Source organism: Hippocampus comes, unplaced genomic scaffold (genome assembly GCF_001891065.2).
Source record: "Hippocampus comes isolate QL1 unplaced genomic scaffold, H_comes_QL1_v1.1 scaffold196, whole genome shotgun sequence".
In the NCBI taxonomy this organism is placed as follows: domain Eukaryota; kingdom Metazoa; phylum Chordata; class Actinopteri; order Syngnathiformes; family Syngnathidae; genus Hippocampus; species Hippocampus comes.
In genome coordinates this window covers 74,694-93,290 of record NW_017806173.1, presented here as the reverse complement: position 1 = coordinate 93,290, position 18,597 = coordinate 74,694, and the positions used below count along the sequence as shown (strand labels likewise).

The following is an 18,597-nucleotide window of genomic DNA, read 5'->3' as shown; positions in this document are numbered from 1 at the left end:
CTTATCAGCGTTGAAAGTCGAGGAACCAATTGAGCGTGCGCGGACTCGAGCAAGAATAATCGCAAACTCAAAGCTCGCGCTCGGCTAGTGTCGTTCTGCCCTCGTCGGAAATTGACATTGAGGTTATTGTTGTGCGTGTGCGGGTTGCATAATTTCGGCGTTATCGCTGTCATGATAGAGGAGCCAAATTGGATGCAGATGGCGTGACTGGCGCCTTATTCGCTTGCAATGGCCCTCATTGTCAAACAGTTGCGGTTTTATGACTCTGCCCTTGTCTACGAATAGCACCGAGTGGCCTGACAAACAAACGTCCTCTAAATGGAAGTTCCAAGCCCAAAAGCACAATGAAACCACCCCCCCACCCAACCCACCACCAACCCACCCCCAAAATGCAAACCAATCCCCGACAACCTTGATGATGCTTTTGTCACAGATTATGTGCCTATACAAAGTCGCTCTTTGATAGCAGAGCGTTTTATTCACGGCCGGAGGAATGTTGTTAGAACGTCAACGGATAGAGTCAAAGTCAAAACTGTAATTTCTCCACACACAAACAAAAACACCATTCCTCCTGCATATTTCTCGGTGGCTGCGACGGACGGAATGTTCAGAGGTCTTGAACTTTAACACCAAATAATATAGCCATGCCTTTGCGTTTGCATGCTTCTTAACACTGTTGCCACCTTTGACTTTCAGTCTGCAGACAAGGTCGAAACACAAGTGCGTCAGCAGATTTAGCGCACAATACCCAAAAGGTGATTTATACATTCAAGACGGTCCCAGCTTGCATTTGAAAAGTGTTAAACCACTCCACTTGGACTCCTCGTGTCTACCTCTATATTTAGTTAAGTTTTAGGCATGACTTGACCACAGAGACAGGAAATGAATGTCTCATTCCTAAGCCATCCTGGCTTGATTTTGCTCCCGATTTAGCGCCCAACACAAGGCGGAGCTGAAGGCTATCGGCAGTATTAGTTTTGAGATCGTGCTCATAAATACGGCATGTTGGACAAACTCATTTTGTGCATTGATGATGATTCCTCCGAAACGTTATTACTGCAAGCCATCCTGCGGTTGAGTGGACGACGGATCTCAAACCTAACATGACTTTAGAAGAGGGGGAGTTCTTTGCAGGCCACGCACCCAAACTTGACATGTGGCAAGAAGTAAAGGTGGCAAAGTATTCACATGATCTACTTAAGTAGAGGTACATATACTTCAGACTAGTAAAAGTATCCAACATATTTTTGTGGTTTTACTAATTCTTATAGTGCTTGTATTGAGAAGGAAAAAAAAGCTAGCTAGCATTAGCTCAGCCTTTTAGGCCATCAAAATAATTTGTTCCCAAAATATTTTCAGTTTTACTAATCTTCATATTGCTAGTGCCATGAGGGAGGAAAAAAGCTAGCTCATGTTGGTTCAGGCTTTTCTGCCATCAAAACAATGTATTCCCAAAATATTTTCACTGTTTTGCTAACTTTCATAGTGCTAGTACTGAGAAGTCGAAGAAAAAAAAAACTAGCTAGCTAACATTAGCTCAGGCTTTCATACCATCAAAACTATGTGTTGCCAAAATATTTTCACTGTTTTACTAACTTTGATAGTGCTAGTACTGAGAAGAAGAAAAGACTAGCTAGCTAGCTTTGGCTCTGGCTTTCATACCATCAAAACAATGTATTTTCACAGTTTATTTAACCTTCATATTGCTAGTGTTGAGAAAGACAAAAAGCTCGTGTTGGCTCAGGCTTCTCTGCCATCAAAACAACGTGTTCCAAAAATATTTTCACAGTTTTATTAACCTTCATAGTGCTAGTACTGAGAAGAAGAAAAAAAAATTAGCTAGCTCGCGTTAGCTCAGGCTTTCATTCCATCAAAACGATGTGTTGCCAAAATATTTTCACTGTTTTACTAACTTTCATAGTACTAGTACTGAGAAGAAGAAAAAACTAGCTGGCTAGCGTTCGCTCAGGTTTTCACGCCATCAGAATAATGTGTTCCCAATGCTTTTCTAACACTGTGAAGTGCATAACAGAAATGCTAAATACAACTGAAAAAGTGTAACTTAATTGTTTGTGTTTTTCCTGACGAGGTGGGGAATTTTTAAACATCAGATTCACATTGTTAATGCTCCTCTGTTCAAGCCTTGACCTCAGTCCATCAAGAGCTCAACCAAAGTTGACTTTTGTTGTCTTTTCGTCAAGGTCATCTGCGGAGGATGAAAAAAAGTAACTTGACTATTTTGACAAAGGAGTAGGAAATACAGTTGCTAAATGTCGGGAGACCCAAAATCTGTAATATGGGAACAAGAGTTGCTCATATTAACCGACAGTTTTCTCGAAAGTTTAGCCTCAGAATATCCATTTTTGGTGCCTACAAGCTTCTTTTTCCGTTCAGCCTGTCAGAGCTGTTGTTGAAAGTGATACTCGCCGACTTGAATGCCGCTAAGTCCTGCCCCTTGTAAGCTGCCGATCAGCCAGCTGTCAGCTACTTGCCTTGTGATTGTCTTGTGGCTTTTGCTTTGCTTTCCTGTCAGGAGGTTTGGGGACACAGAATGCGAAAAGAACACCTTGGCTTTGTTTACGGCCCTCTGAAGGACAGGGCCACTGCACATGTGTTTGTCGCCGTGAAATGGCTTGTTTGTTTGACCCCCCCCCCCCCCATCATGCATGTCCGATGTCCCGCAAGGAAAAGTGTTAAATATCAGCTGTTGCCACTCAGTGCGACGTGGCGTGCAGTGTGCAGCAAAACAGCACACCACAAGGTAGAGTCATTATGAAATGTTGTTCTCTGCGGCACTGCTTTAGTCAGCCCTTTGGAGTCTCCACACGTTGCTGCCAAAACCTCCAGCAAGCCGTTCGGCTCAGCGGGAGCACTGGTCTGGCTGCAAGGCAAATGGCAAAGCGGCCAGAGGAAGATTAGCCACCAAGCAGGAATCGCTTGGAGTCGTGCGCCGTCCTCCCGTCACTTATTCCAAAAAAACGTGTTGATTAATTGCTCACCTTTTGCTGTTTATTGAGCTTGTTTCACCGCAATTACACTCGCCATATCCGTTTGGTCCACATAAAAGGAAATGGCAGTTGGGAGTATTTCTGCTCTGTAGCGTGGAACTTTTATCTCACCCAAACATCAGAATTCAATAAAACACAAGTTTTATTGCAGTTAAAGTGGCTAATTAAGACTGTCCCGGGTAAAGAACTGCCATCAGTGAGTCTGAGGATACTTAGACCACGCCGTAATGAAACGGAATCGATTCGTGCTTATTCAGCTGGTCTTTTACGGCACTTTGAGAAGTCATCAAGGTGCCTCGCACCGAACTTATTGGATGTGGCAGAACAGTGTAGAGCCAAAAAATAAAAACAAAAACGTTTTGTTTTTAAGGATGATGATGTTGATTTACTTGTCTGGCCACACTTGGAGATCAAATGTGGACGCTCCCCTCATAGTGTGAAAGATTTCCCCCGGCCTCGGTGGCAGGTGCACTAAAAGTTAATTTCCGATGCTGGCCGGCGACGGCTTGCCTGTTTTTTTTTTTTCCCCCTCTTTTTTCAGCGCGCTATTGAAAAGAGGCAGACGGATTACATGAGCAGATCCTTGTCTGATTCTTGTAATTTTCTGTACAGATCAGTCTCCCAGTCTTTGGTTTCCTCAGGTGACGATTTACCACTTTGGACCACACAGATCTAATTCAGACGCATAGATACCACAAGACAAGCCGTAAAACCTTTCCGCTGACCCTCTTTGAGGTCCGTTTTAATCAGCGAAGGAAGTGGGCTGCCCGGAGGCTGCCTCAACACCTAATAAGACAGAGAGGTTCATCTTGTTACAGGGCAAATAAATCCCATTCACAGACACAAGCTTTAGGGTGCCAGGAGCTGGTTTCCTTTTGTTGTCCACCATCTCTGCTTTTGGAATAAAACAGTTGAATGGAAAATGTTTGACTGAATCTCATAACAGTTAATCCCTCCCCCCCATCTTGGTTTTACTTCCGAATTCAGTTTTTGTCATTGAACTGTCTGGTTTGATAGGACCCGCTGTATTTGAATTTATTTTCTTTCATGTTTTGAGCCCTCGAAAAAAAATGGTTTGACATTGACAGCACCGAGATCCAAAGTCTGTATCGACCATTATTTCCACTTGTTACTGCTGCTGGTGCAGAAGGCCTTGTTAAAATGTTCACCCACCGGCACATCGTGTCTACCCCAACATCAGGTGAAAAAAGAAAAAGAAAAAAAGTACCTAACATACTTTCGAGGTTTTACTAACTTTTATAGTGCTTGCACTGAGAGGAAGAAAAAACTAGCTAGCTAGCGTTAGCTCAGGCTTTCATGCCATCAAAACAATGTGTTTCACTGTTTTACTAACCTCGAAAGTGCAAGTACTGAGAGGAAGAAAAAAACTAGCTAGCTAGCATTAGCTCAGGCTTTCATGCCATCAAAATGATGTGTTTCACTGTTTTACTAACCTCGACAGTGCAAGTACTGAGAGGAAGAAAAAACTAGCTAGCTAGCATTAGCTCAGGCTTTCATGCCATCAAAATGATGTGTTTCACTGTTTTACTAACCTCGACAGTGCAAGTACTGAGAGGAAGAAAAAACTAGCTAGCTAGCATTAGCTCAGGCTTTCATGCCATCAAAATGATGTGTTTCACTGTTTTACTAACCTACACAGTGCTAGTACTGAGAGGAAGGAAAAGCTAGCTAGCGTTAGCTCAGGCTTTCATGCCATCAAAATGGTGTTTCACTGTTTTACTAACCTCGACAGTGCAAGTACTGAGAGGAAGAAAAAAACTAGCTACCTAGCGTTAGCTCAGGCTTTCATGCCATCAAAATTGTGTTTCACTGTTTTTTGACAGTGCTTGCACTGAAACCTTCACAGTGCTTGTACTGAGAAAAAGAAAAAAAAACTAGCTAGCTAGCGTTGGCTCAGGCTTTCATGCCATCAAAACGATGTGTTTCTACTTGTTCCTGCTGCTGGCGCGGAACGCCTTGTTAAAACGTTCACCCACCGGCACATCGTGTCTGCCCAAACATCAGGTGAGGAAAAAAAAAAAAAACGCTCTGGTTATTTCTCTTTACAATGGAGATGAGCTTTGCCCGCAATCCCGCACTTGGGCCGGCCTGACCAGGCAACCACTCAGAATTTGAGCCTCTGCCAGATGGCTCTGGTGCCGCCGGGCCTGGAGCGGCAGCCGCAATTACGCCTAGTCCTATATTCAGACCGGTGGACCACAAAACGATGCTTCAATCGGCCACTTCACACACAGGAACTGGCTTCTTGGGATGTGTTCATTTTCTGCGGGCAGAATGAGTCATCCGTCAGAATCTTGTTTACGTGCACAGATGTTTTGGCAGAGATTATTGCTATCTCAAGACGATTGAACAATTTCGTAACAAAGGCCAGTGCCTGTAATTCTCAAAAATCTGATGATGAAAACGCTAACTTGTAGCAGTTGGTGGTGGTGCCGTCCTGATCCTTGGTATGTCGCCTACTGCTTCACGGTGGTCTGCGTCGTCTTTTCACTCGGTGGATCCACACGGTGGCAATGCAAAACGATATTATGATTGGCGCAGAAACGGCGCATCATGTTTTTACGTCGGCAAAGCTTTGATGTGGAGACTCCATGTGTCGCAGTGGTAGCTGGCGCTTGCATGATGCAGCACTCGTGGCCTCACTCAAAACTGTTTTGGTTCCCGTTCCCAACGGACCGGTTTCATCCAGTATAAATAGCAGGTTTGCAGCCACCGCGGCTGAGTGCCGCAGGAGCAGCGGCGGCGGCAGTTGCGAGGAACAGCTGTAGTCACTCTGCCGCTGAGGACCGATCTCTTCTGAGCTGTCCTGTCAAACAGAGCTCTTGAAGTCTCGGAACACGTTCAAGAGCTCGTCGGTTGTGGCGATCCGCAGCCCGAAACCACGTTCTTGATCCACGTGCGCATATTTGCATGAAGTGCGTCTCTTCATGAAGTTATAACAACATGTCGTGTGGCATCCAAAGTGTGAGTTTGTGACATTCCGGTGGGTCAAGCTTGTTTATCACAACCAGTAGGTTTGTTTTATTTTCGTATCCACTAAAATCCCCGCGGAGTTGTGTATGACCTGTGCCGAAAAAGACTTTTGACCGCAGCCAAAAGCGATTTGAAATGGGTGCCGTTTCAACACAGGGACCCGACGGGCTACTTGGCCCCTGGCCCAGAACAATTTGTGAAGGAAGGATTAGGTTGTGTTAATTGGATAGATAGTCCTGAAAGATTAGGCGCTCTCTGGGGTATTTCTTCACCCGACACAGCTGGGAAATAATCGAGCTCCCGAGCGTGGACGCACGCGGGGTCCAGATGCAGCCCCGTTAATGTGCTGACAGAGCTGCTGCCCCGGACCGAGCCACCACGGCAGAGACGTCAATTTGAAACATGTGAAGACGAGACAGAAGTTTAAAACAGGAAAGTTATTAAAAAAAAAAAAAAAAAAAACCAAAAAAAAAAACAATCAATATTGACTGGTTTTGTGTGGATTTGTGTTCAGGTCCTTCAAACCGGACTTTGTCCTAATTCGCCAGCATGCCTACAGCATGGTCCCCGGAGAGGACTTCAGGAACCTCGTCATCGGCTTGCATTTCGGCGGCGTGCCGAGCATCAACTCCGTCTTCTCCATCTACAACTTCTGCAGCAAGCCTTGGGTGGTAAGTCCGTTATTGAGCTCTCCTCGAACCACCCCCGCTGGGGGTGTTGCGACTTCCTCCCACCCTCTCCCCTCCCATGGCGGTTGATTTTGTTTGGGCTTTGGAATGGAGCTGTAACACCTGTCTCTGGCGCTGGCGAGGCAGGTGACCTCCAGAGACTCTCGTATTATGACTCATTCTGCAGTTGAGCGATTCACAATGCTGCAGTGAGGGGGGAAAAAAAAAAAGACGCAGCTTCATGCAGTCTGCTTGCTTTTGAAAGATGCGCGTGCTTAACTAAGACAGTTTCTCCCTTGCCTTCCAGTTCTCTCAGATGATAAGGATCTACCACTCCCTCGGTGCGGAGAAATTCCCCCTGAATGAACAAACCTTCCATGCCAACCACATGCAAATGGTAAGTGCCCTCTTGTTATTATTTTTATGAGGGCGGGAAAAAAAAAAGCACATGCACACCAACTCATATTCATTCAATCTTTATTATAAAAATATAAAATAGCTATACAGGAAACGGCGTTTGACACATGTACACAGTTTCCTTGATTGGATTTTTTTTTTTTTTTCGTCATCAGGATCAAACTCAAGAATGTATATTTACACAAACGCGAACCACAGAATAGGACACGCAAAACACCTCAGTCGGGAGAAAATGCCCTATCGCCAATTTAGTCCGCGTTAGAATGAATAGTCGGGATCATCGGGCGATAGCCGTAGTTCTTCCAATCCCGAGGCGATTGCGTGTCGATCACTTTTTATTGGAATGAACTGAAGGTACTGCTCTGGAAAGAAAAAAAAAAACGGTTATATTCTGTATGTGTTCATTTGAAATGATTCCATACCAAAAAAAAAAAAAAAGATTGAAAACAGAAAAATATCTGAAAGCTCTGCATATCGTTGATTGGTTTGCGACGAGTACCAGACGAGGAAATGATGATCATACTTTGAGGAGGGGGCGACAAAAAAAAAAAAAAAACAGCAACACGATATTCAACTTGAAAATGCCTGTCCTTCATTTAGGACAGTAGTTTTTTTTTGTTTTTGTTTTTTTGAACAGAATATATGTATATATAGCTATCGATATAGAGATATATACATCCTCAGCAAATCAACCATCTGATCCAGATAAATAAACGTTTTACAGGGGTTTCACTTGAGCGGATAATTCATTTCTATAGCTTATGTACAATCAAAAATAAAATCTCACCGTCGCTGGACAACATGTAGCTTTGCGGTGCCTCGGCGCGATAACTTTTTTTAAATTTTATTTTATTTTATTTTTTTGGCACCCTTAAAACTCATTCACTCCCAAAGACGTTTTTTAAACGTCTTTTCAGACTCGGTCTAAAATTGGCTGGTACTGAATGAGTTAAGCATTGTTCTGATTGTTGTTGAGGCGAGACTCGCTCGGTTGGGGGTTCAAGGGTCAGTTGTGTTGACGACGGTTTTGTCGCGGGCGTTCACGCCCCGGTACCAGCTGCAGTAGCCCTCCTTCTGTTGGATGCAGGCGTAGTGTCGGGACTGGTAGCCCGGATAGCCGAAGTGGGACAACATGTCCGTCCATAGGCACTCGGTCTTGGAGGTCACGAAGCAGGGTAGGTAGTGGCAGGGCTTGATCTACACGGGAGCGAAATGGAGTTTAGTTTACAGGAAGAAGATACACTTTTTTTTTTTTGCACAAAATAAATGAGACTCATTGAGCTCTGCGTTGCTAAATGAGCTTTTGCCGACCGCTTAAGGCAACTGATGTTTCGCTCCCAAAGGGATTCAGTTCAACGCTCTCACCTCCAGGTGTTTGCACAAAAGCCCCCGCGCGCGCTTGAAAACAAAACGGAAGATTCACGCAAAGTGCAACCTCTCGAGGAGGTAATGAACAGGAAACGCCGTCGATTGACAGAAAGCCGCGCACGCCAGCTGCTTATTTGGATCTGAATGAGACAAATTAAGTCCAATTTCAACTTCCCAGTTTGAGGTGTTTCAAAGTTGCGGAGAGATTCCCCCCCCTCCGCGCCTCCGAGATGTTCAACTTCCTGCTTGGGAGTCATTTTAAATAAGTGGAAGAAAAACACTTTCTCCGCCGCACTGCCAAGCAAGGGGCATTTAACAACTTTGGTGATGTTTGAGCTTCAGTGAAGGCTTCGTGGAAAGACTTTTTCGAGATACTTCAGAGGAGGGGGAGGGGCTTCCTTAAAAGTTGTGGGAACAAGGAAGTCTTTGTGAGGATCCACGGCTACTAGCTGATGATGTTAGCAGATGTCCAGGTCATTCTTGTATCGGCGGGAAGTCGATACACACTCGGGTTTATGCTACATTCAACCCGAAATAAGGCTCACGGTAGCACCTGACAATGTTTAACCCTTTCGGGGACTGCGGTCACGACAGTGGACAGTTTATCATGTGATCATGTTACAGGGTGCATGAAAAAGGGTTGATGACTATTCAAGATATTTCGCTTCCGAATCCTAAAATAGCAGCCTCGATGAGGGAAATTGTGCTCCTCGTTCACGATAGGACCCGTAAGACGTCAGGTCCTTGCCGGGCCGTTGGCGAACTGGTTTCCACTCACCCTGCAGTTGCAGCCCAGCTGGTAGCGGTGGTTGATGCCTTTCTTCTGAGCCAACGAGAGGCGCTCCCACCGCTCATTGAAGTTGCACAGTCCCGTGTACACCTTGCCGTCATACACCCGCCCTGGTGAAATACAAGCCGAGGACGTCGGTCGGTTACTGTTTGTCGATAAGAAGTCCGACTTTCCCCCAAAAAAATGGTTACGCAGACACTGTTTCATTCTTAATCATTGTGGATGAGTCTCGGTGGGCGTGTGCTGATTAGATGATGAAAGTGAAGGCGCTACTTTGAAACGCGCAATCCTGGCTGGAAATCGGGAGCTCGCCGCGCAGTATTAAACGCGAGGCGACAGCGAGTCTGAAAGCACAGTATGCCGTCTTCATCCCAAGCAAATTTGGATTTTTTTTTTTTTTTTTGGAGGACCCTTTCCCATTCTGTAAACATAACGCCCCCAGGTTTCACAATTCATTTGCGCGTGGTAAGACAATCTCGTACGATAAGCCCAATTAAACCGGAACCCCTATTTAGGAATACCCAAAGGTCACCGTGCGTCTATTTCGGGCTCTGTGGTCTGTTTGCGGCTTACTGACTCCTGAGACAGGTGCTTCTACGGCAACCCGCGAGCACTCTGGAACATCGGGATTTGTCACCGTACGTTCCCTCCACCACGTTTTGGAATTTGACAGCCTCCCCTGCGAGTACATTTTTTTTCCCCCTTCCATCCCTGTGAACCTCCAGCTCGTGCCGCATCCATCCCGCAAGGGGTTAATGGAATGGCTTGCCCGCTTCTGACATTGTGTCAAGTGTGAGACATGTTCCTGAAATACCGAAGCCATCAAAGAAAGCGGAAAACGCCGCTCTCACATGCCTGTGCGTTTAAATCGCCTCTGATCCTATGCGGGACTAATTATAGATGCCCCGAGAGCTGCGGTGATGTCACTCGCACCCGAGCCGGGAAAAACAGAGCCGCCATTCACCCTGGCAACCCCCCGAGCTTGTTCACCAGCACCACGAGATGCAGCGACGGTATTTTCAGGTCCGAGCTTAGCGTCGGTTCCGTATGCCAAGCACCGCGGGGTCCAAAGTAAACTGCACTTCTGTTGGAAATCGCAACTCATGAAATGGCCTTGTTGGAAGCCAGTTGTTTCCTGCTCGCTTGTAATTACAAGTTGTTAGGCGAAAACGGTCGTGCGGCTTTCGCCGCTATGCGCTCAGGGTCGTGGATTTTGGAGTTGGCTTTGGAGAGTAAAGCATCTTGCTCCCAAAAGTCCTTCGAGGAAATTGTTTCTTCATCGACTTGGTGTGATTGGCATGTTTTATGCAAATGCACTACATTGGGCCGCTGAATAAGAAAAAAAAATGAAGAAAAAGAAGAAAAATGTCAACACAATTTTTGCTCGAGCTGCTGTCGGTGTTGGTGGACGTCGTGAGATTTTCCGCAATCAAATCCGGATGGCCCTCGCTCGGCGCTTTTCTAAAACCGTTCCCGGCATGAAATTGTGTAATTCGTCGGAAGAATTCAGCTTTCGTGCTAACTAAGGAGCTTACGCTAAGCCTCGATATTTCATTTCAATGTTTCTCAACACTTTTGCCCAACGTCGCGTCGCTCCAATTATCCGGCGTGCAAAAGCTTTCGAGATTACTCCGGCAATAGTTGTGCAATCTCGACATTTTTTTGATGTAACTCACCTGTGATCAGGTACTGATACTTGTTGATGTCAAACTTGACACCGCATAAGCTCTCCGAAGCGTCCGTGTAGATATGCTGCACATGCTGGATTTTTTCGAAGCCTTTGTACATCTGGAAGACACGAGAAGTGAAGCGTGAGCTCAACATTTCATCGCCGCGCTGTATCCTCTCCCTGCCACTGCGCCTTTTAGTTTGCCTCCACATAAATAATCCGGTACGAAATTAAGCATGTCGGCTTTATCAGATGACATTCCTTCAGGAATGCCTCGTGGGAGAAAGCAGTATTAGTGCTCTGCCCTAACCAAATCAGAGATAACACGATTATGTCGCGTAATGTGCTTCGACTTTGATGCCGCGTCGGCAAAGCCGTCCCGATATTCAACGCGGGACCCCCGGCTCTCTCTATTTAGCGCAGGTATGCGGAGTCGGCGTTTTGCTCTGAGAACTGTCGGCTTTTCCGTGGCGCAATTTATTTGTCTGGGAACAACAGGAAATCCATGTTTAGATTTACTGCTCCCAGAACAAACTGTTACTTAAGCCCATAAATTGGGGCGAGGGGGGTAGGGGGGGCTTCTGGATAGCATTTTTCTCATCGGATTTGTTTAAATTTGGAAAGAATTTCATGCTCAATCAACCCCGCGTGGAAAACCTGTGTTTCCAGTAAAAAATAAATAAATAAATAAATAAAAAATCAGCAAACGAGAATCCAAATAAATAAACCAGGAGGTCAACATGCCCTGTCAAAAAAAAAATAAAATAAAAAATGCAATCGAATTGTTGATGCCTTTCGTCAGTGTTGCCGTGAAGAACGATTGGAATGTTTACGTGAGAGTTTTGGCCGAGATGTAATGCCGCCAGAGCCCCATAATCCCGCAGCCTGGCTCCTGTCTAAGCATCGGGCTGATGTCAGCATCTCTGAGAAATATGCGGCGTTATGTAAGAATATCGAAGCGACTCGCTTTTCCAGCCATCCGGCAACGGCGTTTCACCGGACCTTAAATTGACCGTGGTCCAACGGTGACGTTTCCATCCAAAAATGACGTTGTGCCAAGAGCTATTGCCATTTAACGAAACGAAGAAAGAGTCACCTTCATCTGCTTGACAGCGTAGCGCATCGTTCCGAAAGGTCCATCTCGAAGGAGCTTCTTGCCGACCACTTTGGCGCGAATGACTGCAGAGAGAGAGAGAAAGAGAGAGAGAGAGGCAGCACCTAGTCAACAACTTTTGCCGCTGATCCCGACAAACTGTCACATTCCATCATGCGTCCAACTTTGAGCATCACGCAAACATAGCGCCTTGGCCCTGGTAAGGAGGCATTAAAAAGGACCGATAAATACCAATTTCAGGACCCCGGGTTGGCACTACGGTTAATCCGTTTATCCGATTTTCTGCATTGCTGCTGGTTGCCAAGCAGGGCGAACGGGGCGGAAACGCGAAAGGGACATTTGGAGTTTTATTTATCCATCCAGTCGATAATCGTAAAACAAACTCACTCGGAGCAGCAGATAATTTGGAGTGCGAGTCCTGCGAAAGCAGTCGGCCTTCTATATTGGGATGAGGGACTTCAAAAAGATCTTATCTGGACGTAGGACCCCCATGTAAACGCTCTTTTCCGACAGTGATTTGTTTGCTTTCCCCTCGCGTAGAAGCAAGCGGGCTTATTGTGGACGATTTGCGCCAATAAATTGAGCCCGAGCAGACCCTGCGGGCCCCGCATAAGAGATCAGTACTCTATGAAGTTCACCTGCTGCCAAGAGTCCCGGCAGCCGCAGACACAACTTACACTGACCGTGCTTGTTATCTTCCCCCCGTGGAATTTCCTTCTAACATTCTTTAGGGGTTCGCATTCCCCAGAAAAGGGAGGTGAAAAGGTGAGGAACCTTTTCATTCCTGCTGAAAGACGGCATCCGGCCTCCTTGGCCTGGATTTCTCTGAGCGAAATACCTCCGAGCAAACGGAAACGGGGATAGAAATGAAACCCCGAAAAGGAAGCAATCGCAAGATAATGAAGATCCCGATGTGAGACGAAAGCGAACCTGAAACCGGGTCTGTATTTGGATCTGTCGCCGTAACAGCAGAACCACCTGTTAGCTGTTAACTGTTCCCAATGTTTATTCTCAAGGCCTAGGTGGAGAAACCAAAACATTCGGATCATAAAACTGGGATTTCGGTTGCCGTGAAAGCCGCGGGGGCCTGATACCTTTTTGTGACACAAATTGCCGGTTTTAGTTGTGGAATCGAAACTCGTTCAGAAAGGTTAGGATACGAGAATGCTGCAATCGTCAAGTCCAAGTGAATTTTTGCGCCATTACTTACTTTAGCGCTGCAAGACGTAACCAAGTGCTATTCGACAGACCTTTTCCTGACTAATTACCCTCGGAACCAAAGGCCAATTAAAGAGGAATGTGCAGATATAACAAGATTCCTTTTGCCTCTGTTACTTTACCCCCCCCCCCTTAAGTTCTTGTTTTCTTACACAACTCTTAACCCCAAAACCAGTCCTCAGGAGTCCTACTTAAGCCAGTTTTTAAAGGGACCAGATGATTTAAAGGTCAACTGTGAAGTCATTTTAGAAAATCCCAAATCCGATATTTTTACGTCACAAGTAATGAAACAAAACACATAAAAAAAAATAAAAAAAAAGCATGGGAACAAATTTATTTAATTTCTTGTTGGACCATACATCTTGCCAACAACCAGATACTCAGGATGCGGAAAATGTTGTGCCTGAACAGCCGGACATGGAGTAAAATTACGAGACCCATCGGGATTGGTGGAACAAAAAGCTAAATCGGCCGCGGCTATTAGCCTAGCCTTATTGTTTGCGTTTTCGATGCTGTGCCATGCTGTAAATTGCGCACGATGGGATTACCGATTTGGTCCATGTATAGAGGGCTCCGTCCTTATAGCAATTACCCACAATGCACTACCGGCGGCAATTGCCGGGTAATTGCTAAAAGGACGGAGCCCTCTATTCCCACTAGCGTTGATAGCACGCGTTATCGTCAGTTTTGTGTCCTCCATTGTCATTGCTACGGGAGTTACTGTTGCTTTGTCGGCCATTTTGTTCATGTTCATGTGAACTTTATTGTCAAATGTGCTACGTTAGTTGCTAACCATGAAAGATGATTTCATCCATGTACTCATATAGTTTGAAATATTTTTGTACAGGATTACATCCATGTACTAATATAATACTTTGAATCGAATGTTTTCATGAACAGCGGCCAGTTATTCATTGATGAGCATCTTTTTTTTGGGGGGGGGGGTTGAGAAAGCAGAGGTCTTCGAAGTGATTCTAACAAAGCACGTCCGTCGACACCGGCATGAAATTCCCCTCGTTTTGCGAGGACGAAACTGTATCGTTTGAATTTTCCGCCCCATTTATGCACCCTATTCTTTTCTTTATGGCCACTGAAACAACCGTTTGCACTCGGCGTTCTGTAAATGACGTCACTCGCCGGACATTGCCAAACAAAAACATTTTCGTTGTTCAGCGCGTTGCTTTGGGTCTAACTGTGAATCTGGGTGGGTTACGTACATAAATAAAAAAAATCTAATGAAAGTATTCTTGAAATAGTTTTAGCTGCAAATATTACTCAAAAGATGATTGGCCAAGTTTCCTTTCCGCTTGACCTTTAACTCAAGTACATCCAGATCGGACCCCTTTTGTTCTGGACGGCAGCCACTAATCGATCGGCGGCGGTGCCATCATCCCGTGGAATGCGCAAAGGGCCTACGCTGCTCTGGGGAACGGATGATTTCTGTGACTAGCTGACCTCCGCCTCCGTTCAACAAACTACGTTTACGTCAAACTCAAACCCATTTATGAAACACCGCAGCTGTGACAACCATTCATCCTAAGCAGAGGAGGCGACGCCAATTTTTATCAGCGGGAGGCTTTTCCGTCCTAAGAGAAGGTAACCGGGGGTCTGTCGAGCGAATGGATTTCTCTCGGTTCCCACACGAGCGCCGCGCAAATGCTTCATCTTAAAGCGAGCCTGTAATTGAGTTAAACATTCATTTCGGCCAACGTACTACGCGGCCGACGAACGCGGTTAGTCATTTGTGGGTATATGTGTGACTGCGGGGGAGGAAATAAAAGCGAGGAGTGAGGCGGGCGCCGGCGCAAGAAAGCGGTCCAGGGTTTGGGGAGGCGAGTGGGCGGAAGAGGAGTTCTCAGGACGCACAGGCTACCACGCTCAAAAATAAACACTGGAAATGAATCCTTGCTGTAGAGGTTTGTGTCAAATGGAGGAGGGAAAAAAATGTACTCTCGATTCAGGTTCGAGGCAAGTTATTTTTGACTAAAACTGTCATTTTTAGGTTAGGTGGACACTTGGAATCATTGTACGAATATCTTTGTTTGATTTTTGGCTTCATCTGTCTCCTATCTGGGTCAGTGTAAAGGCAAAAGTCAGTCTAATTAAATAATGGCATTATGTCCTCTTGAATGTGAAGACGCTCGGGTTCGAGACCAGTCACTACATATTAATTCCTGTGCGTTGAGTCACTGTTGGCGTTTGAAATCATGACACCCCCGAGCAGCCTTGTGGTCATCACAAAGGGATGTGGGGTGGGGGGTGACGAGTGGCGCATCCGATACGCTCGGCCAAGGGTGCGAACATCTCAGCCGTGGCTGGCGAATGACGTCGACTCGGTATGTCGAGGAGGAGTCAAGATTCTCCTGTAGTTGTTTTCGAAAAAAAACAAATCCGCGGCTTACTCTTCACAGCAGGGCTCGATTTCTGCAGGACCATGGTCACTAAGCCCCCGGGTTACGCAAAGTTTTAAAGCCACCAGGCACGACTTGCTTGACAAAGGGCCACTATACACACACACCAAAAAAAAACAAAACAGTGCAGGGCAGGAACTGTTACTCTCGGTGCCTGACCGGCAATCCCGCACCAAGCAAAAATACGTCTCACGCTAATCCCCCTGCAACTGACCCGGTTCAAGGCACATGTGTAGGTTTGCTGCCGTCACGCCCCCAGGGGCTTGGGAACGAACATGGCGATAGAACATTATTAATTAAATCGCAAGGGTCAAAGTTTGCTGCCAGGCCTCTAATCTTGCTTTCAGGGGGGCTTTGCAACAACTGCTGCTCTCTTCCCCTCGTGAATGGCTTTTACCCCAGTCATCCGATAATATGGCTGCCGACTCGGTCCGTCAAAGCAGAAGGTCAGGTGCGTCGTCGGAAAACTGACAGGCCTGACAACCCAGAGAACACAACGGCCACACGGTTTCACTCCTGTGCGAATTCAAATGTTCTCGTCGGATGTGCTCGAAGCCAAAAGATTCACGCCGCAGTTCAAGTAAGCACGACGAGACAAGAACCAAACTGCGTCAACCCAATTTCCAACCCGAACTGAGATTCAGCGAATCAAGTGGCTGCGGGCGATTGTGGGTCAAGGCCAAAAAAAACAAGAGCGAAAGGCTTTGAACTGGAGTGTTCAGCTTGTAAAATCGGGAAGGTTCAGGCCTGTCACCTTTGATGTTGACAGTCGGAAGTAGAACGTTCCTCCCTCGCCGCATTAGCGTCTCTAACCGCGACGTTTTTGCCACCGACTCCCGTTTTGAACAAGCAGGAGTGGCGCATGCAAACCGTCTTCGACATCCTGACCTGTCAGTAAACGTGAGGTTTGCGTAAACACTGCAGCTGTGTCAGATGACGTGTCATATGCTAACCAGGGGTCAAATTCTTCGTCGCGCCAATGTTGGCCAGCATGGCTATGTCTCCAAATTCCAAAAGCTCAAATAATGCGTTGTGCCATTGTCTAAAACCAACAAACAACCAGTTTATTTCAATGAAAAGTCTTTTTGGGAGTGCCTTCTGACTGGACTCCCTCGAAGGAGCATCAAACAGCTGCAGCTCGGATCAGAACAGTCGTTACTCCAGTCCGAAAGGCTTTACGCTGGCTCCCAGTCAGCTGTCGGATAGATTTTAATCGTTCTACTACTGGTCTATAAATCACGGAATGCTTTGGGTCCATGAATATATTAAAGATATGCGAATGGAATAGAAACCCAGCCGGGGTCTGAGGCCTGCAGTCGGTGGAGCCAAGAGGTCCGAGCGCACATGATGCAGCAGCATTTTGCTGTTATGCTGCACGTGAATGGAAGTCAGCTGCTAATAGAAGTGAAGTCAATGCTTTTTTAGTCTTAATGCTTTGAAATCCAGGTTGAAAACATCCCCAACTTGGAAATCCGAGTTTTGTGCCTCATAATTGATCACTGCATTGATGTCAGTTCCAGATTCAGACTCCGTCCTGCTCCCAGTACTTTTTTTTTTCCTCACTCCATCCAAGCCTGTTGCAGGATTGATATGTCAGTTCCAGATTCAGACTCCGTCCTGCTCCCAATACTTTTTTTTTTTCCCTCACTCCATCCAAGCCTGTTGCAGGATTGACGATACGAGGCCTTCACGGCTCTGTTTAAATGTCAAATGAATCCCCTTCTGATAGTTGCGACGTGAGCGTCAGCTGATGCGAGCACCAATGACACGCAGCATTGTGTGTATCCGCGAGGAGAGCGGCTCTGTGCTCACGGCGCATTTCTCACGTGTTTCTCCCCCCCCCCCCCCCCCCCCCTCCCGTTTTCGTGTGATCTTGCAATCTCTCCGATCCAACTCACGAGGTCATGCGATGTCGGGCCGACACGGACGGCGGGGAAATTGGCTAACACGGAGCTGACGGAGACAGCGGTGCCTTGCGAGTGCGCTCATTCCGCATGTGGGATGTTTGCCCGGCTCGATCGTTGTCTGAACGGGTTAGTCGCCGCTAATCTATATGAATGAATGTACGTCTCTTAATGCGTTGCACAAACCAAGCCTGACACAAGGACTGTCTCAATTCATAAATTACAAAAAAAAAATCATGACCTGCATGACGCATTTATGATCCACGTAGCTGTTTTCCCTGAAGTGCATCAAAACATTCAGATGCTGCCCAAGTGGATAAAAAAGCTTGGCAGCTCTGTCGGAAACTCTCCTTAAGTCCCTTTGGAGCTGACGCGAAGCTGTTTTTAGTGCTCGGCCATCAATTTCGTACTCAGCGCTCCCCCAAAATAGTCTGCGTTGTATTACAAGCGGCGGATATGTACGCGCCTTTTAATTAGTTGTGAGGGGAAACGGCGACAAGCTTGTCGCCGTGTCCACGAGTGTTTCAGTGCAGGCATCGTGTGCGATGGGCCGCGACGGTTCATTTCCTCACCTATGTCGGAGTTGCAGTACGCGTCCTGCGGGTGCGTCAGGGCGCACGAGCAGCCCTCGGTGAGCTGGTGAAGCTGCAGGCTGCTGACGAGCAGCAGGCTGAGCAGGTGGTGGTACAGCAACTGCATCGCTCTTCTAGTTTTTTTTTTTCCCACACACACACCCCGCGTAGTGCTGCTGGCGACTGGCTGTTGGCTCTCCGCGTGGATCCGCTGGAGCTTGCGCGCTTTATGTTCCGAGTCTCGTCGGGTGCGTGTCTCTCCCGCTTTCTCTCTCCGCTTGGAGCGTCTCTCCACTCTGATGGCTGAAAGCGGCTCTGGCGTAAGATATAAGCGCGGCGCGCAGATATGCGGTGACGCCCCCCTCTCAGCTTCTGCAGCCTGGGGGGCGGGTCCCCCCACAGTGATGTCAGAGCGGACCAGTAGCGCTGGAACTTTTTTTTTTGAAAGGCCAAGTCATGGATAA

At 46.7% G+C, this 18,597-nt stretch overlaps 2 protein-coding genes and 1 long non-coding RNA gene across 3 annotated transcripts in view; 1 reads left to right on the top strand and 2 right to left on the bottom strand.

Annotated features, from left to right (window-relative positions):
* syn3 (synapsin III) overlaps positions 1-18,597 on the top strand; it is a 67,147-nt gene that overhangs the window by 26,074 nt on the left and 22,476 nt on the right. The window contains exons 5-6 of the mRNA XM_019896372.1: positions 6,517-6,673; positions 6,978-7,067. Coding sequence (XP_019751931.1) covers positions 6,517-6,673; positions 6,978-7,067 — 247 coding nt within the window. The remainder of the gene's footprint in view (positions 1-6,516; positions 6,674-6,977; positions 7,068-18,597) is intronic.
* On the bottom strand, positions 7,131-18,460 carry LOC109531852 (metalloproteinase inhibitor 3). Its single transcript, XM_019896375.1, has 5 exons — positions 18,134-18,460; positions 12,011-12,093; positions 10,922-11,033; positions 9,234-9,355; positions 7,131-8,284 (listed from the first exon to the last, which is right to left on the bottom strand). The coding sequence occupies exons 1-5, from the start codon at positions 18,258-18,260 to the stop codon at positions 8,087-8,089; spliced, it is 642 nt and encodes a 213-aa protein (XP_019751934.1). The 5' UTR covers positions 18,261-18,460; the 3' UTR covers positions 7,131-8,086.
* Positions 16,305-18,125, bottom strand: LOC109531857 (uncharacterized). Its single transcript, XR_002171261.1, has 2 exons — positions 17,288-18,125; positions 16,305-17,203 (listed from the first exon to the last, which is right to left on the bottom strand). It is a non-coding gene; the product is annotated as an uncharacterized LOC109531857 (long non-coding RNA).